The sequence below is a fragment of the Xenopus laevis genome, chromosome 6S (assembly GCF_017654675.1).
Source record: "Xenopus laevis strain J_2021 chromosome 6S, Xenopus_laevis_v10.1, whole genome shotgun sequence".
Classification (NCBI taxonomy): Eukaryota; Metazoa; Chordata; class Amphibia; order Anura; family Pipidae; genus Xenopus; species Xenopus laevis.
This window is the reverse complement of record NC_054382.1, coordinates 121,066,837-121,082,729: the sequence shown is the minus strand read 5'-3', so window position 1 is coordinate 121,082,729 and position 15,893 is coordinate 121,066,837. Positions and strand designations below refer to the sequence as shown.

Below are 15,893 nucleotides of genomic sequence, written 5' to 3'. Positions count from 1 at the left end.
GAATTAAGTTTAGTTCATGCAAAATTTATTTATCTTGATGAGTTATCGCCATCAAATGGACAGTTAATTTCCTTGTGCTGGAGAAATGGACAACACTGATCTTGAATACACAATAAAGCTGTAAAATCAATAGAATTCATTGCACATAACTTTTGATTTGCAGTTCCTTAGGACTCCTGCTTGGATTAAATGACTGCCTTCTAATTCATTACAGTCATGCATCTATACCATGACATTCTTATCTTTTAAATCCCTGTGCTGCAATAATCTTGAAAACCTGTCATTGAAGGTCTCACATCTCCATTAAAGTTTCAGAAATAGCCTGTTTTTAAAATAATGACATGTTTCTGAAAGGTGACCCTTGTGTTCTTTATGAATGCATTAATGTATTTTAAAATGAAACTTTTTTAAAACTTCTTTATGATGTGCACCGTAAGATCCTTTTAGGAACATTTTATGTGTTCTTAGTTTTCCTTTGAAGACACTGACCCTTTAACCAAACCAAGAACAGATAGAAACATCAAATTGCAAGCTTTTTTTCTCTCTCTAGTATAGTGCATTAAAGAGACATTAATGCTGTGTTTTAAAGTGGAATACTGTGGTAAAAAGCTGTATCTTATGTTATTTCACACTAATACAGTATATTATAATTATTATTTTTAGTGATCTTCTTACAACTTTAAAACAAATGGATGGAGCTAACTTTTTTGATATCTGGGACTCCAGTGATACATGAATCTTTGTACACCACCAAAAAACCTAGATACCTTTCAATAAGGATGTTTATGGACTATAGTTATGCATACTTCTTGCTTAAAAAAAGCCTGGTAGCCTATTAAAAACCTCAACAATGAATCAACCCCTTACTTAGAATTCCACAGTTTTACAGTAAAGTTTTCTTGAGGAAAAGTTGTAACTGTTTAATATCACATCGATATTCTTGTCTTGATAAGTAACTAGTTATAAGCAATACTTCATAAAATAATTCTGGAATTTAGTAATTACTTTTTTGTATATGACCTACTTCTTAAAAACAAAATAAATAAAATGTTCACCAAGAATTCCTTTGCACTGACAAAGGTCTTACTCCATCATTTCCTTGTTGCGATCTTGGCACCATTTCAATATTTCTGCTGCATTAGCTTATGCACTGGCTGCATGGACTTGAAATCAACAACAAAAAGCAGTTTGTAGATAATAAAAACAGTATACGTTCTACTTGTTCAGTTGCAGCAACTGTTAAATAGCCACTTTGCAAAGAAAAGTATTGCCAAGCAAAAGGAGGGCACACGCCACCATGTCAACAAACTGTAGATATTAGTCTTGGAGCATGTAAAAACATGTTGGCTATTTTAATTAAATAGTTAAATTAAGATTTACTAGAGACCTTCCATTGTTTAACTACCTGTACACTAACTAGCATTTTTATTAAAAACATGTTCTAAAACAACATGTAGCTAAAACAACTGTTAAACTAGAGGATATGTCATGATTTCTAGTTGACCATTAATGATATCAAATATCTGATTGGCGCACCATGTATAACATTAGCCATGGGCTGGTTTTATTCTTTCAGAGTTGGATTCATTTAAAACTGATTAAGTGGCTCACTACATATATCCTTCCTCACTTCCCATTTCTACACCTTATCCTGGTCCAGAGTAATTGTATGTAGTCCTAGTGAAAAAAAGGAGTAGCATGTGACATTTTAACTGAGATAATGGCATCAAGGATGAGGCTGAGTCAGTGTTAAACAAGTCAGAGTCAAGCAGCACAGGGAAGCAAATGTCATTAGACTGAGGTCAAGCAGATGGAGATAAGTCAGGACAGGTTTGTCACAACAGGAACATTAAACTTGAACAAGGCTAAGCTTCTGGAACAAACCAACACAACTGGACAAGGATGGATAGGGATTTTGCCCTATTGTGCACACATAAATATACATGGTGTTTATATATGCATGTGCTACTGCACGTGAATATAAGCACTTAGGAACTAAATTTGCATCAATATGCCAAGACACAAAGCCAAAGAGATTTACAGTATGCTTACTACTTGAGCCCAATAGTGTTACATTAGATAGACAACTGTCCTTGTAAGAATGCCCTTCCTCTAAGTAAAATAAGCCTATACTGTTTATATGAAAACAGATTTTAGGCAAAAAATCAACTCAGTTCAATGCTTTACTAAAAAACTTTTCAGAAAAAAACCCATGTTTCTAGGCAATAAAAGCAGATTTCCTGGTGTTTTAAGTTATTGCAACACTAAAGGTTCTCTTGCATGCAACGTATTCAAATAAACACAGGGTCACAATGATTATGGTTTTGTATGCGAATTGTACTGAAGAATATGAATAATTTAATAACTGTCTTACTTAAACTTTATACAGTCTTTAAAATGGGTTATGTAGGAGCATGTACAAAATTGTGCTAACAATTATCATACATTTGCATGGCATCACAGAAAATTGTACGAATAAAGCTCTCCTCAAATACAGCCTCACTAAATGTAATTTGCTGTAGCAAAAAGCTCCCTGTAAAGAAATTCAAAGTAAAAATTGAAGGATAGCAGATGGTGGAATTAAACTTGTCATCTCTGTTCTTCAGTGATTGACTGTGGCCATCCCGGTGTCCCACCGAACGCAATTATTTCTGGAGAAAAGTTTACATTTGGATCTACTGTTCATTATTCCTGCACTGGAAGGCGAACCCTAATAGGCCATTCGACAAGGACCTGTCAGTTAAACGGGCATTGGAGCGGATCTTCACCTCACTGCTCAGGTAAACAAAGAAAAGGAAGAAAAAAAAAAGTCTTCATGTTCAATCGTAAATTGAAGGGCATAACGCTCCATGAATATAAACAGAATATTTCAGCTCTACAGTCTCAAAACTGTGGTGCAGAATTTATGACTATATTTGCAAGGTAATTTTTACACCCTGGAGGGCTAATTTTATAAATGTAAGCACAAGAGCAAGGCTGTGCAATGGATGCAAAGCTGAACTTGAATTGATTTTTTTTAGTTGCATCCTCTCATACATATTCCTTGGTGTAAACCACATTGTGTACACATTTGCAAGGGTTCCCTTAGCAGGTTGTGTAAATAGCTGCAACTGACTTGTGCCAAGTAAATAAGACTTAAAGGGGCAAATTCACTAAGATGCGAAGTTGCGCCAGGCGCAACTTCGCCGCACTTCGCCAGGCGTAGTTTCGCCAGGGCTCCGCAAATTCACTAAAATCCGAAGTTGCGCACAGGGGTAGCGTAAGGTAACGAAGTTGCGCTAGCGTTGATTCGCTATATAAAGGGAAGTTACGCTAGCGAAGGCTAATTTGAATACAGCGCGAAATTCAAATTTCAATGGAGGAACACGTATCTGCACTACAAATGCCTAGAAAACCTTCAAATCAGCAAATAAAATTTTTATTTTGCCCTACACATGTGCCCACTGTCTAGGTAAGTTGCCATGAGTCAGGAAATGTAGGGGGGAGGAAGGGGAGCCCCAAAAATTTTTCGATCTTTTTCAGCCTATCAGCCATCATGTAGAAAACACGCCAGCGTTTTTTGGGACTTAGAAAAAAAATTGACTTTTTTTTTAAACAATCCCTATCTACTCTATTGCGCTTCGCCAGGTCTGAGGTGGCGAAGGAAGTCTAGCGTAAAAGGTAGCGTTCAATACACTGCGCAAGTTAGTGAATTTGCGTAGTTTCGTCGCTAGCGAAAATCCGCCTGGCGTAAGGTTGCGAAGTAACACTAGCGAAACTACGCCAGCGTTCGTTAGTGAATTTGTGCAGTAGGGAAAATGCCAAACGCTAGCGAATTACCGCTAGCGTTCGGGGCTTTGCGGCTTAGTGAATTTGCCCCAAAGAGTGTGCTAGATGTTGTTCTGTTTCAATTGTGAATACAGGGGACAAAACTATGCACTACAACTTACATATGATTTACCTAAACCACAACTTTGTATCCATATTAATGCGTTATGCACAATTTGCAGCTGCATTGAATATGAATTTAGGGTAAAAAAATCTGCATTTTAGGTTAAAAACAATATTAATTTTGCATATGAATTTTGCACCTTTCACATTGCACATCATTTTTAAATGAGCCCTCAACTGCACATAAATGTGCTGTTTATAATAACATAATTATTCTGAAGAGGTTTAGTTGATTAAAGGGAACTGTATTTATTTGTATATGTGTGTTTATTACTATAAATGCAATGATGCTTGCTTTGAAATTATAATTTCATACCAACAATTCAGAGCATCTAATGTGCCTTCTATTAGCCTAATTGCCATGAAAAATGTCATAAAGTTTATTCAGAGTTTCCAGCCTATAACTGAAAAGCAAACAATTCTCAAGAATGCTCTTCTTTACTGAGATAGAATTTTGATGCTCATAATTTTACTTGGGTTGAAAAAAGACAAAGTCCATCAAGTTCAACCCCTCCAAATAAAACCCAGCATCCATACACACACCCCTCCATAACTTCACATAAATTATATATACCCATACCTATACTAACTATAGAGTTTAGTATCACAATAGCCTTTGATATTATGTGTGTCCAAGAAATCATCCAAGCCATTCTTATAGTCATTAACTGAATCAGCATCACAACATCACCCTGCAGTGCATTCCACAACCTCACTGTCCTGACTGTGAAGAACCACCTACGTTGCTTCAAATGAAAGTTAATGCTTCTTGCTTTATATAGATGGCTTGTAGTGAATCTAATTATCTGGAGCTGATCAGGTGATATTATTCAATTTGACCAGCCATATGGATGGGCTCAATAAAAAAGATCTCTTTATGAGAAGGAGCTGCAGCTCACCTTTCTTCATCATCTGCATGTCCTACATGGTAGGACTATGTGGTCAAAATGATGGAATCTGCTTGGCTATATTTGGGTAAATAAGGATATATTTAAGCCCTAAGGACTGATTTACAAATTAAAGGTAGAATGTGAAAATTGCAGTATCAGATACATTGCCATGCAGCATTTTCAATGCAACTTCAGCATCATTGCATCCTTGCATTAATTTGCTTTCAGCAAACGTGCATTTTATATGTTAAAATGAAAGCAATTGCACTGGCATGATTTGGTGAATAAGGTGTATTTACACTCAGAATTGAATGGGTAATAATTTGTAGTTGAGTCATGAATACATCATTCACAGTGCCTTTCAAGGTGGGGTAACTTTAGGGGTTTCCTGCATCATGAAGGGGGAGCTTTATCAAAGTTTGAATTTAAATTCTTGTCACAAATCAATTTTTTTTGCACAAAAACTCATACATTCAAATTATATTTTTAAAAAAAGCAAAAAAAAGAACCACTCAAAAACAAATGTAAAAAATTGGCATCTAAAAGCTGGCGAGTTCATGTATAAGTCAATGGAAGTTGTCCTAGGCACAAAGCAAGCCATTTTTTTTATTTTGATTTTTCGAGTTTGTAAACTCACAAATAGTGATGGGCGAATTTTATTCGCCAGGCGCGAATTCGCAGTGAATTTGCGCGATTTGCCGCCAGCGAATAAATTTGCGAAACGAAAAAAATCGGCGTCAAAAACGGGCGCCGGCATCAAAAACGAGACGCCGGCGCCGTTTCGTGAATTTTTCGCCGCAAATTCGCCCATCACTACTCACAAATTTAAGCCTATAAACTCAAAGAAATTGAGGTATTTCAGTTTTTTCACAAATGTATTCAGTCAAGTTTTTTTCATTATAATTTTTTCATAAAAAAGCAAACATTCAAGTTTCCTGAAATTGTGAGTTTATTTGAAGTAGAAAAAAAATTCTAAACCTCACAAATTCATAATTGTAATCAATAGGCCTCCCTGTGAACTTGTCTATTACTCATCAGAACAAACTGAAGGGCACTATGGTACAAAAACTAAGCAAGTTCTGTGAACATGTTTAGCCACAAGTACCTAACAAATGCTAAATATTTGCAAGACTTTGTTCTAAATAAACTTTTCATCTTACAGGAATAAACCAAAAAAAAAAAAATAGTGCTCTGGCTAAGAGGGGCAATTGTTGCTTGTGAAATGAAGAGCTTGCTGTTACCTCCCTAGTCATTTAGTGAGTAAGGATATGGGCATATATAGGTGTAGCATGATTAAATATGAGGAATGACAAAATGTTGTGCTAAAGATGGAGAAAACTATATTTTTCCTCAAAGAAATATGTCAGAAAGGTTACCTTGGCCAACATATATATGTTAATGTTGGGGATTTTATTTAGTTTGACATTTTATCTAAATGCAATATTTCTGGTACATGTATGGGACCTGTTATCCAGAATGCTTTGGTCCTGGGTCTTTTTGGATAATGTGTGTTTTCAGAATTAAGTCTACTAGAAAATCATGTAAACATTAAGTAAACCCAATAAGCTGGTTCTGCTTTCAATAAGGATAATTATATCTTAGTTTGGATGAAGTACAAGGTACTATTTGGTTTTCCAGATAACAGATACCATAACTGTACTATAATTAAAACAGAACATAAAAAGCCATAAATTGCAAATACAGAACTGATAAAACAGCCTTTCCATAATTCAGAGCTTTCTGGATAACGGATTTCCAGATAACAGATCCCATACCTGTACTATAATTAAAACAGAACATGAAAAAGCCCTAAATTGTAAGCTCAGAACTGATAAAACATCAGAAATAATCAATTTCTAGAACTAGTACAACATAAAGAATTTAACAAGGTGGACATTAAAAAAAAAAAAAAAAAACCTTCAGTTGCTTGAAGACATAATACTTCTCTAACACTTGCATTAATTCAGACTTGAATAGGGCTTAATAGAGGTCAATGGAATAATGTTATATTGTGTGTTCCCTTATACATGAACCTGGGGAGCTTTGGGAAAAATATCCTGTAATGAGCTCAATTATATAACTACTGATAAATACCATAAACTATTCTCATTAAATCAACAGATAATCCACTCTTTGGTTAAGGACTAGGAGGCTAAACCATTTAGAAGGGATAGCACTGAAACAATGTTTATGTCATTTAGCAATTCCAACAGGTACAGCTACCAAGCAGATGTCTTCCTTAATGTTGTAATTAACCCACATTGTGACCCCATTTAAGATTCTTGATTTCTCATTTTACCACTGGTGTGACAAGCACACAGTAGTGGTTGAGAAGCTCCGGAGGGATGAGTAATATATGCATTTCTTTGTGGTATTGCAATTATTGAAGAGCTTAGGTTCTTAAATTGTTTTGTAAAAAAGAAAGAATGGTTTCCATGTGATTCCACTGCTGTGAACAAAGAATTCAACACTGCCTTACATTGACTATATTGACTAATGACTACATAGTATGACACATGGATGTTAAGATGGTGGCCTTCCAGTTGGTTTTTAAATAATTTCCCTTCATCCCTTGGCAACCTGCAGTAATACAATAATTATGACAGTTGTATGGAAATAATTGCCCTTCAATATAACAATGCAACCTGTCTGATTCTTAAGCCAATCACACCCTACTAATTTTGTATGTGCCCCTCATCATATAACAGCTACTGTATGTGACTGTGATGTACAGTATGGGGTTGGGCTCAGTCTTGCTTGATATCTATAAAAGTGAACATCTACATACTGATGTCTCTACTGATACCAGCTACTGTACTGCTAATACATAAAAAGTATCCATCATGAGACCTATTCCACTCACTACAATTTATTCATGTCATTTGATAACCCACTAGAGTTCTATATGCACTGCAAGATTACTATAGGTACACCATCAATGTAAAGAGGTTTATGCCTTAAAGATTTGAGTGTACTATATATTACATGTTGGGGGTTATTTATCAAAATCTGGGGGTTTTTTTTCCCGAATAAAAAAGTGCAACCAAACTAGAATCCACAATGTGACCTTATTGATTAATAAAATCAAAATTTAAATCGATCTGCGACAAACTTGATAAAATTTTAGTTTTTTTCCTGAATCGCACTATTATTCTGTCTTTTTCCCGAAAAGTCTGAAATAGTCAGATTTTTGGGATAATTTCAGAGCAAACCACAGAAACTTCTATATAGGATAGGGACCTCTCCCATTGACTTACATACAACCTTGGCAGATCTGAGATGCTGAATTTTCGAATTCTGACTTTTCCCATCCTCTGAGTATAATAAATCTAAAAAAAATTGCGTTTTTTCCCACTAAAAATTTAAATTTTATATAAAAAAATCTCACATTTTTAGAGTTGTTGGCATTCAGACTTTAACATATAACCCCCTTAATGTTGGTTCAGCAGTTTAGAATGCCGCTTGTAATCTTCAAGTGCTCATAAGGTAAATTCCATAAATAGCAATAACAAGAAAAGCTACACTAGGGGGCAAATTCACTAACCTGCGGAGTTTCGCTTGCACAGTCTTCGCCGCACTTCGCTGCACTCTGTCGCACTTCGCCAGGGCGCCGCTAATTCACAAAAAAGTTGCTCTCAGGGAGGCGAAAGGTAGCGAAGTTGCGCTAGTGTTAATTCGGCAAGCAAAGCGAAGTTACGCTAGCGATGCCTAATTTGCATACAGCGCCAAGTTAAAGTTGAATGGACGTATATGTAGCAGCAAATACATTGCACTACACAAGGCTGGGAAAGCTTCATAAAATAAAAAAAAGAGTTATTTTGCCCTATACATGTGCCCACTGTATAGTTTAGGTGCCATATGTTAGGAAATTATCTTTTTCAGCCTATCACCCTTAAAAAAGGAAAATATGCCAGTGTTTTTTGGGACCTTTTTTGAAGCAATGCCTATCTACTCTATCGCACTTCGCCTGGTCTGAGGTGGTGAAGGCAAGTCTGGCGCAAGAGGTAACGTTCAGTAAAATGCGCAAGTTAGTGAATTAGCGTAGTTACGTCCCTTCGGCATATCGCAGCTTCGCCTGGCATAAGAGTGCGAAGTAGCGCTAGATTAGGTCCACTTTGCTAGCGAATTTACGCCAGCACCCGTTAGTAAATCGGTGAAGTAACGAAATTACGTCACACTGCCAAATTTGCGCTAGCATTAGGCGCTTCACGCTTTAGTGAATTTGACCCTAAGCTGCTAAAACATATGCTGAACTGGATTGCTGAATGTTAATATTAATATACAATGGAACAAAAACATGCTATGCAGGGCCGGAACTAGGGGTAGGCAGAGTAGGCACGTGCCTAGGGCGCCAAGCCCGACTATCTCTGGCATTTTAGCATTTTTGCGATTTTGCGCATGCGCAAGAAAAAATCAGCGCATGCGCACGCGAGAGCAGTAATTCGCGCATTCGCACGCGAGTGGCCATTGGCGCATGCGCACACTAAGCCGCGCCGCGACTGGCTGGCTTGCCTAGGGCGCCTGGCGAGCGGCCCGGCTCTGACACTATGTGCACTTCCCTCAACAGAACCACTCAGTGTATTGATAAAAATACATATCACATCCTTATACATTTACTACAGTATCGCAAATATGTTATCACAGTAACCAGTGCTCAAAACACAGTGTTCAGCTGTTGCATTGATATTACCACAGAATCAGGATAATAATAATGATTGTGTCCTGACTTTCCATTTATATGATTTATACCTGAAAGCCCTTACATATGTTGGAAAATATTATTTCTAAATATGTCTGCCTCGTTCAGTTTTACAGTTATCCCTGTGCACAGTTTGTTGTCTTTAAACAGTAGAGTATGTCTCTATTAAACTGTAATTGGAAGCTTTTCCTGTGAGTCATATGTGTTTTATTTATGTTTACTGCGTATTTCTTCTGCAATAGGGGCTTAAAGGGAAATCTAGAGGGACTTTGACTTTGAAGAAACTTTAGCAACAAATAGTGTAGAAATTGAAACAGCTTGCTAGATAGACACATTTAATTATTCAATTTGATCATATGTATTCCTATAAACTATTAATTCCAATATGACTTTTACAGGAAAAGTTTGACCTGTTGCCTGAAGGAACCTTATGGAAGCAAGATATTTTAAGCCCTAACGGCAAGACTAATCTATAAACCTTCCATCCAGCTATGGTATATTCCAATTATTAGAAAAAGTCAATATTTGGCTTAAAGGACCTAAAAAATACCAGTAAACTCAAATTCCAGATCAATACAGAAAATAAGCATACATTACAACTGAAACTGTTATTAAACATGTTAATACAGCATCAGACATGACATATGATACACCAGGCACTCTTTTTTTCCTGCGAGTGTCTTCATCCATTGTTATTGACTAATTTAGATTTTATTTCCATCGTTCTTTGTATTGCTGTTTGTTCATTGATTGTGCATGGAGCTATTTGGGTCCTCTGGTAGATGCAGCAGAGTTTTATACTATGTTTTTTAACAAAAGTAAAGTATTCTTCATCATTGTGAATAGTTATTTAGACTAGTTTTGACTAGGTAGTGGCTGGTGGTCTAGTGACTTACCCTGATGGTCTAGTGGCCAGTGGGGACACCCGGCATGCCTCCTGCGGGGATTCCTGCCATGGGCGTCTTTCTTCTTCCAGCACCAGCTCTTCTATGGCACACGCGTACCGTGCACTTACTGGTTTTGCGCGCAAGCGTTGTGACGTCATCTCACAGTGGCACAACATTCAAAGGTATTTAAAGGGGCTTTTTGAATTCTTTTGAACTCATTGCCCATTGTTAGGTTCTATTTGGTAGTTTCCAGGGGTCTTATTCTTAGTGAATCCTGATTGATCTGACCCTTGCCTACCTGCTGACTATTCTACATGTTCCAATCCTAAATCTAGCCTGTCTGACCATTCCTTGAACACTGCCTGCACTGACCCGGTGTGTCTGACTATTCTCCAATGCTGCTTGTGCTGGCCCGGCCTGCCTGATATCGCTTTTCTGTTTGGCCTGTCTTCCATCCAGTATCCTTGGGAAAATGATTGTACCCCTTTGCTCCTCCAGAACCTTTGCTTGGCTCCTCTCTTATTAAGACCTGGCAGTATCCAATTAGCGAAGGTTTCTTCTCGAGGTGAAAGGCGGCTGTTTTAGGCAGAAGCAAGAACCGAGGCCATGGAGCCTAGCACTGGTTCTGGATTTAGGGTGCCGAATGTGACAATTAGATGAGAATATTAATAAATGTTGCTATCATAAATTATGTATTAGTGGTTATCAATTAGCAAAAAGATAAATAAGAAACAGAAATGAGCTTGTCCTAAACAAGTTAAAAATGTATTTAAAAACTGATGTATAGCTATGATACCCTATCCCAAATGTATCCCAACCCTATTATTTAGAGAACTCACACTTTACTGTGAGTTTCAACTTTTCTTTTAAGGAAGATGGAAAATCCATGTTTAAAATACAGTATTAAACACAACTTGTTTCCCATGCCTTCAGTGCACATTTTTTTTTTTTTTGAAAATAATCTTTATTCAATTTTCAAGGAAATACAGAAAGCAAAAAAAAGGCAATGGAAAGAGAAAAAAAAAATGACAGTTGGCAATATGACAATATCCAACAAAATGCAGTATAAACAGGGATACACATTACATCAGTACAGAGTCAGCATATCAAGTCAACATAGCCATAATGGAACAGTTGCCCTAAGAAACTTCCCGTGCCATGGAAGGAAGAAGGAAAACAAGGGACAGTAAAGATAGAGAAAAAAAAGAGAAAGGCAAGGGAGAAAAAAAAAAAAAAAAAATATTGTCTCAACTCTTACAGTGAACCATCTCAAAGCAGTAACAGCCGTGGTGGTATACATTGTATAGGCTTGATATAGGTAAGGTGGTATTTAGGTCAAGGGCTGTATTTTCTAGTAAAGGGCGACAGGACTGGAGTCAAATAGTAAGTCCTCTATATCGGAGCCACGGGTCCCAGATCCCATGAAAAGTATCAATCTCGTCACTAGCCAGCATGGTAAGCTTCTCCATCACCATGTAACCATCTAATCTGGACTTAACCAAAGGTATATCAAGAGTAGGTGTTTTCCATGCTTTAGCTATAATTTGTTTGGCGGCCAAAAAAATACGGCATATCAATTTTTTCACATATTTATTACATCCTGTAATTCTGCCGTGAAGCAGCGCCACTGCAGGAAGCTTAGTTAAAGGGAGCCCTGTGATGCTAGTGATCATGGTATAAATACGTGTCCAATATCTAGTTGCTTTGGGACAGGACCACCATACATGTAGGTAGGATCCAACCTGTCCACAACCCCGAAAACAGGTGGGAGATGTAGCAGGATACCATGCAGAAATTTTTTCAGGGACCAGGTACCAACGTGACATAACCTTTTGAGAAGTTTCTTGAATCAGTGCACATTTTTTTAATCAGTCAGTAGGTAACATTTATCAGTGATCAGCTATTTGAGTATAATCCTTATATAGAATTCATACAGGATGTGAAGTGGACCTCAAAGGGGAAGGTGATACTGATAATGTAGATACATATTGAGTATTTATTAATGGTTTCCAAAAATACACACATATTTCAAGGAATGTTTCTAAGGAAGGTCATAGTCACAATCAAAGAGATAGAAGAACAAATAAAGGGATTGATTGGTGGAAGTTGGATTAGGATGAGGGAGTTTTAAAATATATCCTGCAATGCTACCAGATATGGTTCTACTACAAATGGAACTACCTGTTTTCATGCTTCTGCATTTCTCTTGCCTTTCTCTTGCATATTTCTTGCTTATATCATTTTCCCATAGCATTACAAGATATTTGTTTTATGTATTTTTAACTAAATACATTAGGCAACAATATATAGCAGTATTGAAACTCATGATTTTAAAAAATGCCATTGCAGCAAAATAATTGTGAAAATACTATTACAGCTTTTTTCCCTGATCACTACCATATTTAAGACATATCATAGCTAAATACTGATGGCTTATTACAGATTACTTTACCAAGTCAATGATCATCAGTTATTTGAAGATCATATGGCAAGAATGCTTACTTTGGGCAAATCTGACAAGAACAATAACGTTTAATATACCAATCTATTAAGCAAAGATATATATTTTTATTATATAAAATAGTTAAGATTACATTAAGAAGCTGTTACAAATAAACCAATATAATAATGCTATTTGTTTCTAGGTGATACTGTTGGTTCATGTGGAGAGCCAGGAATACCAACTCATGGTTCAAGAGAAGGATCCGAATTTAGAACAAAGAGCAAATTGAGATTTAGCTGTGAGAGTGGTTATATTCTTCATGGGTCTGAAGCAAGAACATGCCTCAGCAATGGCACATGGACTGGAAAACAACCAGAATGTAAAGGTAAATCAATAGGATCTGCATATTTACCAACCCAGTTAGCATTGATTCAAAAGGGATTGTCCATAAGTAGGTAATTTCCATTAGTTTCACCTATCCACATTCAAAATCAGCACATCTTTTTTTCCCAAATAATATAAAGAACAAAGAAGTGGGACATTTGATTTCATGTGCTGTGTGTTTTGGAACATGGTAGATGTCCACCATACACAAGCCTGTGATCTGAAATGTAATGCCATTGTTCTATAATTAAAAAAAGATGAGAGTGATAGACCCTTGACTTATTCACCAACTGTCTCATTCTTTGAACAGATACCTTTATAGTCTTCCAGCCAGTGGTCTTTATATAGAGTTGTTGAATTGGAGGATATGGCTTCCAAGATATTTTTGAGGAATCCTGTCTTCATGAGGGGTGCAGACAGTTGTAGACAAGATCCTTAGATATAAACTGATGGGAATAGTGATGAGCAGATTTTCGCCAGGCATGGATTTCACTGCGAAATTCTGCATTTCACCATCTGTGAATTTTATTTTTTTGAAACTGCAGCAAAAATCCGCCATGATAAAAAGTTGCCAAGATAAAATTTTGCAGAGACATTTGGACAAAAAAGTCACTGAGACTATTTTGTCGGTCAGACAAAAAGAAAGACTTCAATGCATCTGGAATGAGAAAAAATTGTCTTGTGCATAAAAATTGTCTCGAGATTGACTTATCGCTATCTGGGAATCTTTAATCACCCCTAAAAAGATAATACATGGGAATAATCTAAATACTGATTAGGGATGTAGCGAACTGTTCGCCGGCGAACTTGTTCGCGCGAACTTCGACCGTTCGCGTCCGCCTAATGTTCGCGAACGTTTGGGAACGTTCGCATTTTGAGTTCGCGTTCGATTCGAATACAAATCGTTCGACCATTCGACCGCTAAAATCGAACGATTTCCATTCGTTCGAACGATTTCCATTCGTTCGAACGATTTCCATTCGTTCGAACGATTTCCATTCGTTCGAACGATTTCCATTCGTTCGAACGATTTCCATTCGTTCGAACGATTTCCATTCGTTCGAACGATTTCCATTCGTTCGAACGATTTCCATTCGTTCGAACGATTAAAATCCTTCGAACGTTCGATTAGAATGAAAATCCTTCGATCGAACGATTAAAATCCTTCGAATGTTCGATTCGAATGAAAAATCCTTCGAACGTTCGAATCGAACGATTTTAGCGGGTGTTCGAAGTTCGCGAACGTTCGCATTTTTTGCCGGTGTTCGCGAACACCAAATCGGCAGTTCGCTACATCCCTAATACTGATGTTACTATGAAGCGACAGCCAGAACAGAAGATGGCTCTTTTACTGCAAGAAAAGGCATTAAAATTTAAATAAGCACCACACAATAGAAAGTGTCTCTATTGTTATTAATACAGCTGATGTTTTTACAAAGCTCATTTCTAATTTGGGCCTTGCCCAAGTGGAACGTACAGTATTTGTTCACATTCATACAACACAACTACTGTAACCCATTGATAAAAATTACTATGTTTTGACACATTATCCCCCGATATTCAACACAACCTTGTTAAACAGATTCAGTATTATGCAGAATGGGAATACAGCACCGACACTCCAGTGTAAGCAATGCCTTATATAATATGGCCATCGTGGTAACAGTTATTTTTTCACTTAATGAAAACCATAATTATAACTTGTAATTGTTCTGCATAACAGCATGGCATTTTATGAAGCACAGCTTAGTATAATCATTAAGAATGCTGAGAATATATTCACACATTAGCACAAATAACCAAAGCTGAGCTATGTACATATAATGCTTTGCATCTGTTCTCTCTGGTTCCAAGCATCACTGTTATTCGTGTTGCGCTAATTTTGGCTGTTATAAGACATAACGGAGAGTAAAGACACATTTTACTGACATGGTATGGATTTTGAAATAAATGCACATTTCCTGTTGATTTATTTTTTTTCCTAAGTTATGAAAATGCGAGTCACAGGTGTGTCATTGAAAGCTGGAACTATTAAGCTGTATTAATCATAAAGTTTAAAGGGATTATTATGGCTCCCATGTAGAGCTGGCAAAAATGTGTATTTATTATTGTATTATATTATTCACTAGATGATTATTTTGGGAGAACAGAGGTCAAGTTAATTAAAGACCCATCATTCTTGGGCACTTTGATCACCATAACAATTAAAGCTCCTTTCTTTAAGGGCTGAACTCCAATAGTAACCTAAGAGAAAGGTTACTATCCAAGTGAAAAGGAACTGAAACTCCACGGACGTCTTTCGTCGAAAAGAGACAAGTCAGATGTAGTTGCTGGCGTCAAAGTTTAATTGGACTGAACGAACATTACAGGTAAAAACTACACACAATAGGACTGTCGGATGAAGACGCAGCTTTCTGCATTCACATCTGACAGATGTGTTGTGTCAGATGGAATGTAGTTTTTACCTGTGTTCAGTTTTTACTTGTAGTTCAGTCCCATTACTTTATATTTTGATGCCTGCAACTACACTATATCTGACTTGTCTCCTGCGTTTTGTTGCCACAAGATGATCCGACGAAAGACGCCCATGGAGTTCAGCCCTTACAGTGGCCAGTTCCTTTTCACTTAGATAGTAACTTTTCTCTTTGTGGCAGATACAT

The 15,893-nt window shown here is 36.9% G+C and overlaps 1 protein-coding gene across 1 annotated transcript in view; it reads left to right on the top strand.

The window, feature by feature from the left end:
* LOC108719755 (CUB and sushi domain-containing protein 3-like) overlaps nt 1-15,893 on the top strand; it is a 489,518-nt gene that overhangs the window by 423,182 nt on the left and 50,443 nt on the right. Inside the window, exons 54-55 of the mRNA XM_041567998.1 lie at nt 2,607-2,780; nt 13,052-13,234. Of these exons, the coding sequence (XP_041423932.1) occupies nt 2,607-2,780; nt 13,052-13,234 (357 nt within the window). The remainder of the gene's footprint in view (nt 1-2,606; nt 2,781-13,051; nt 13,235-15,893) is intronic.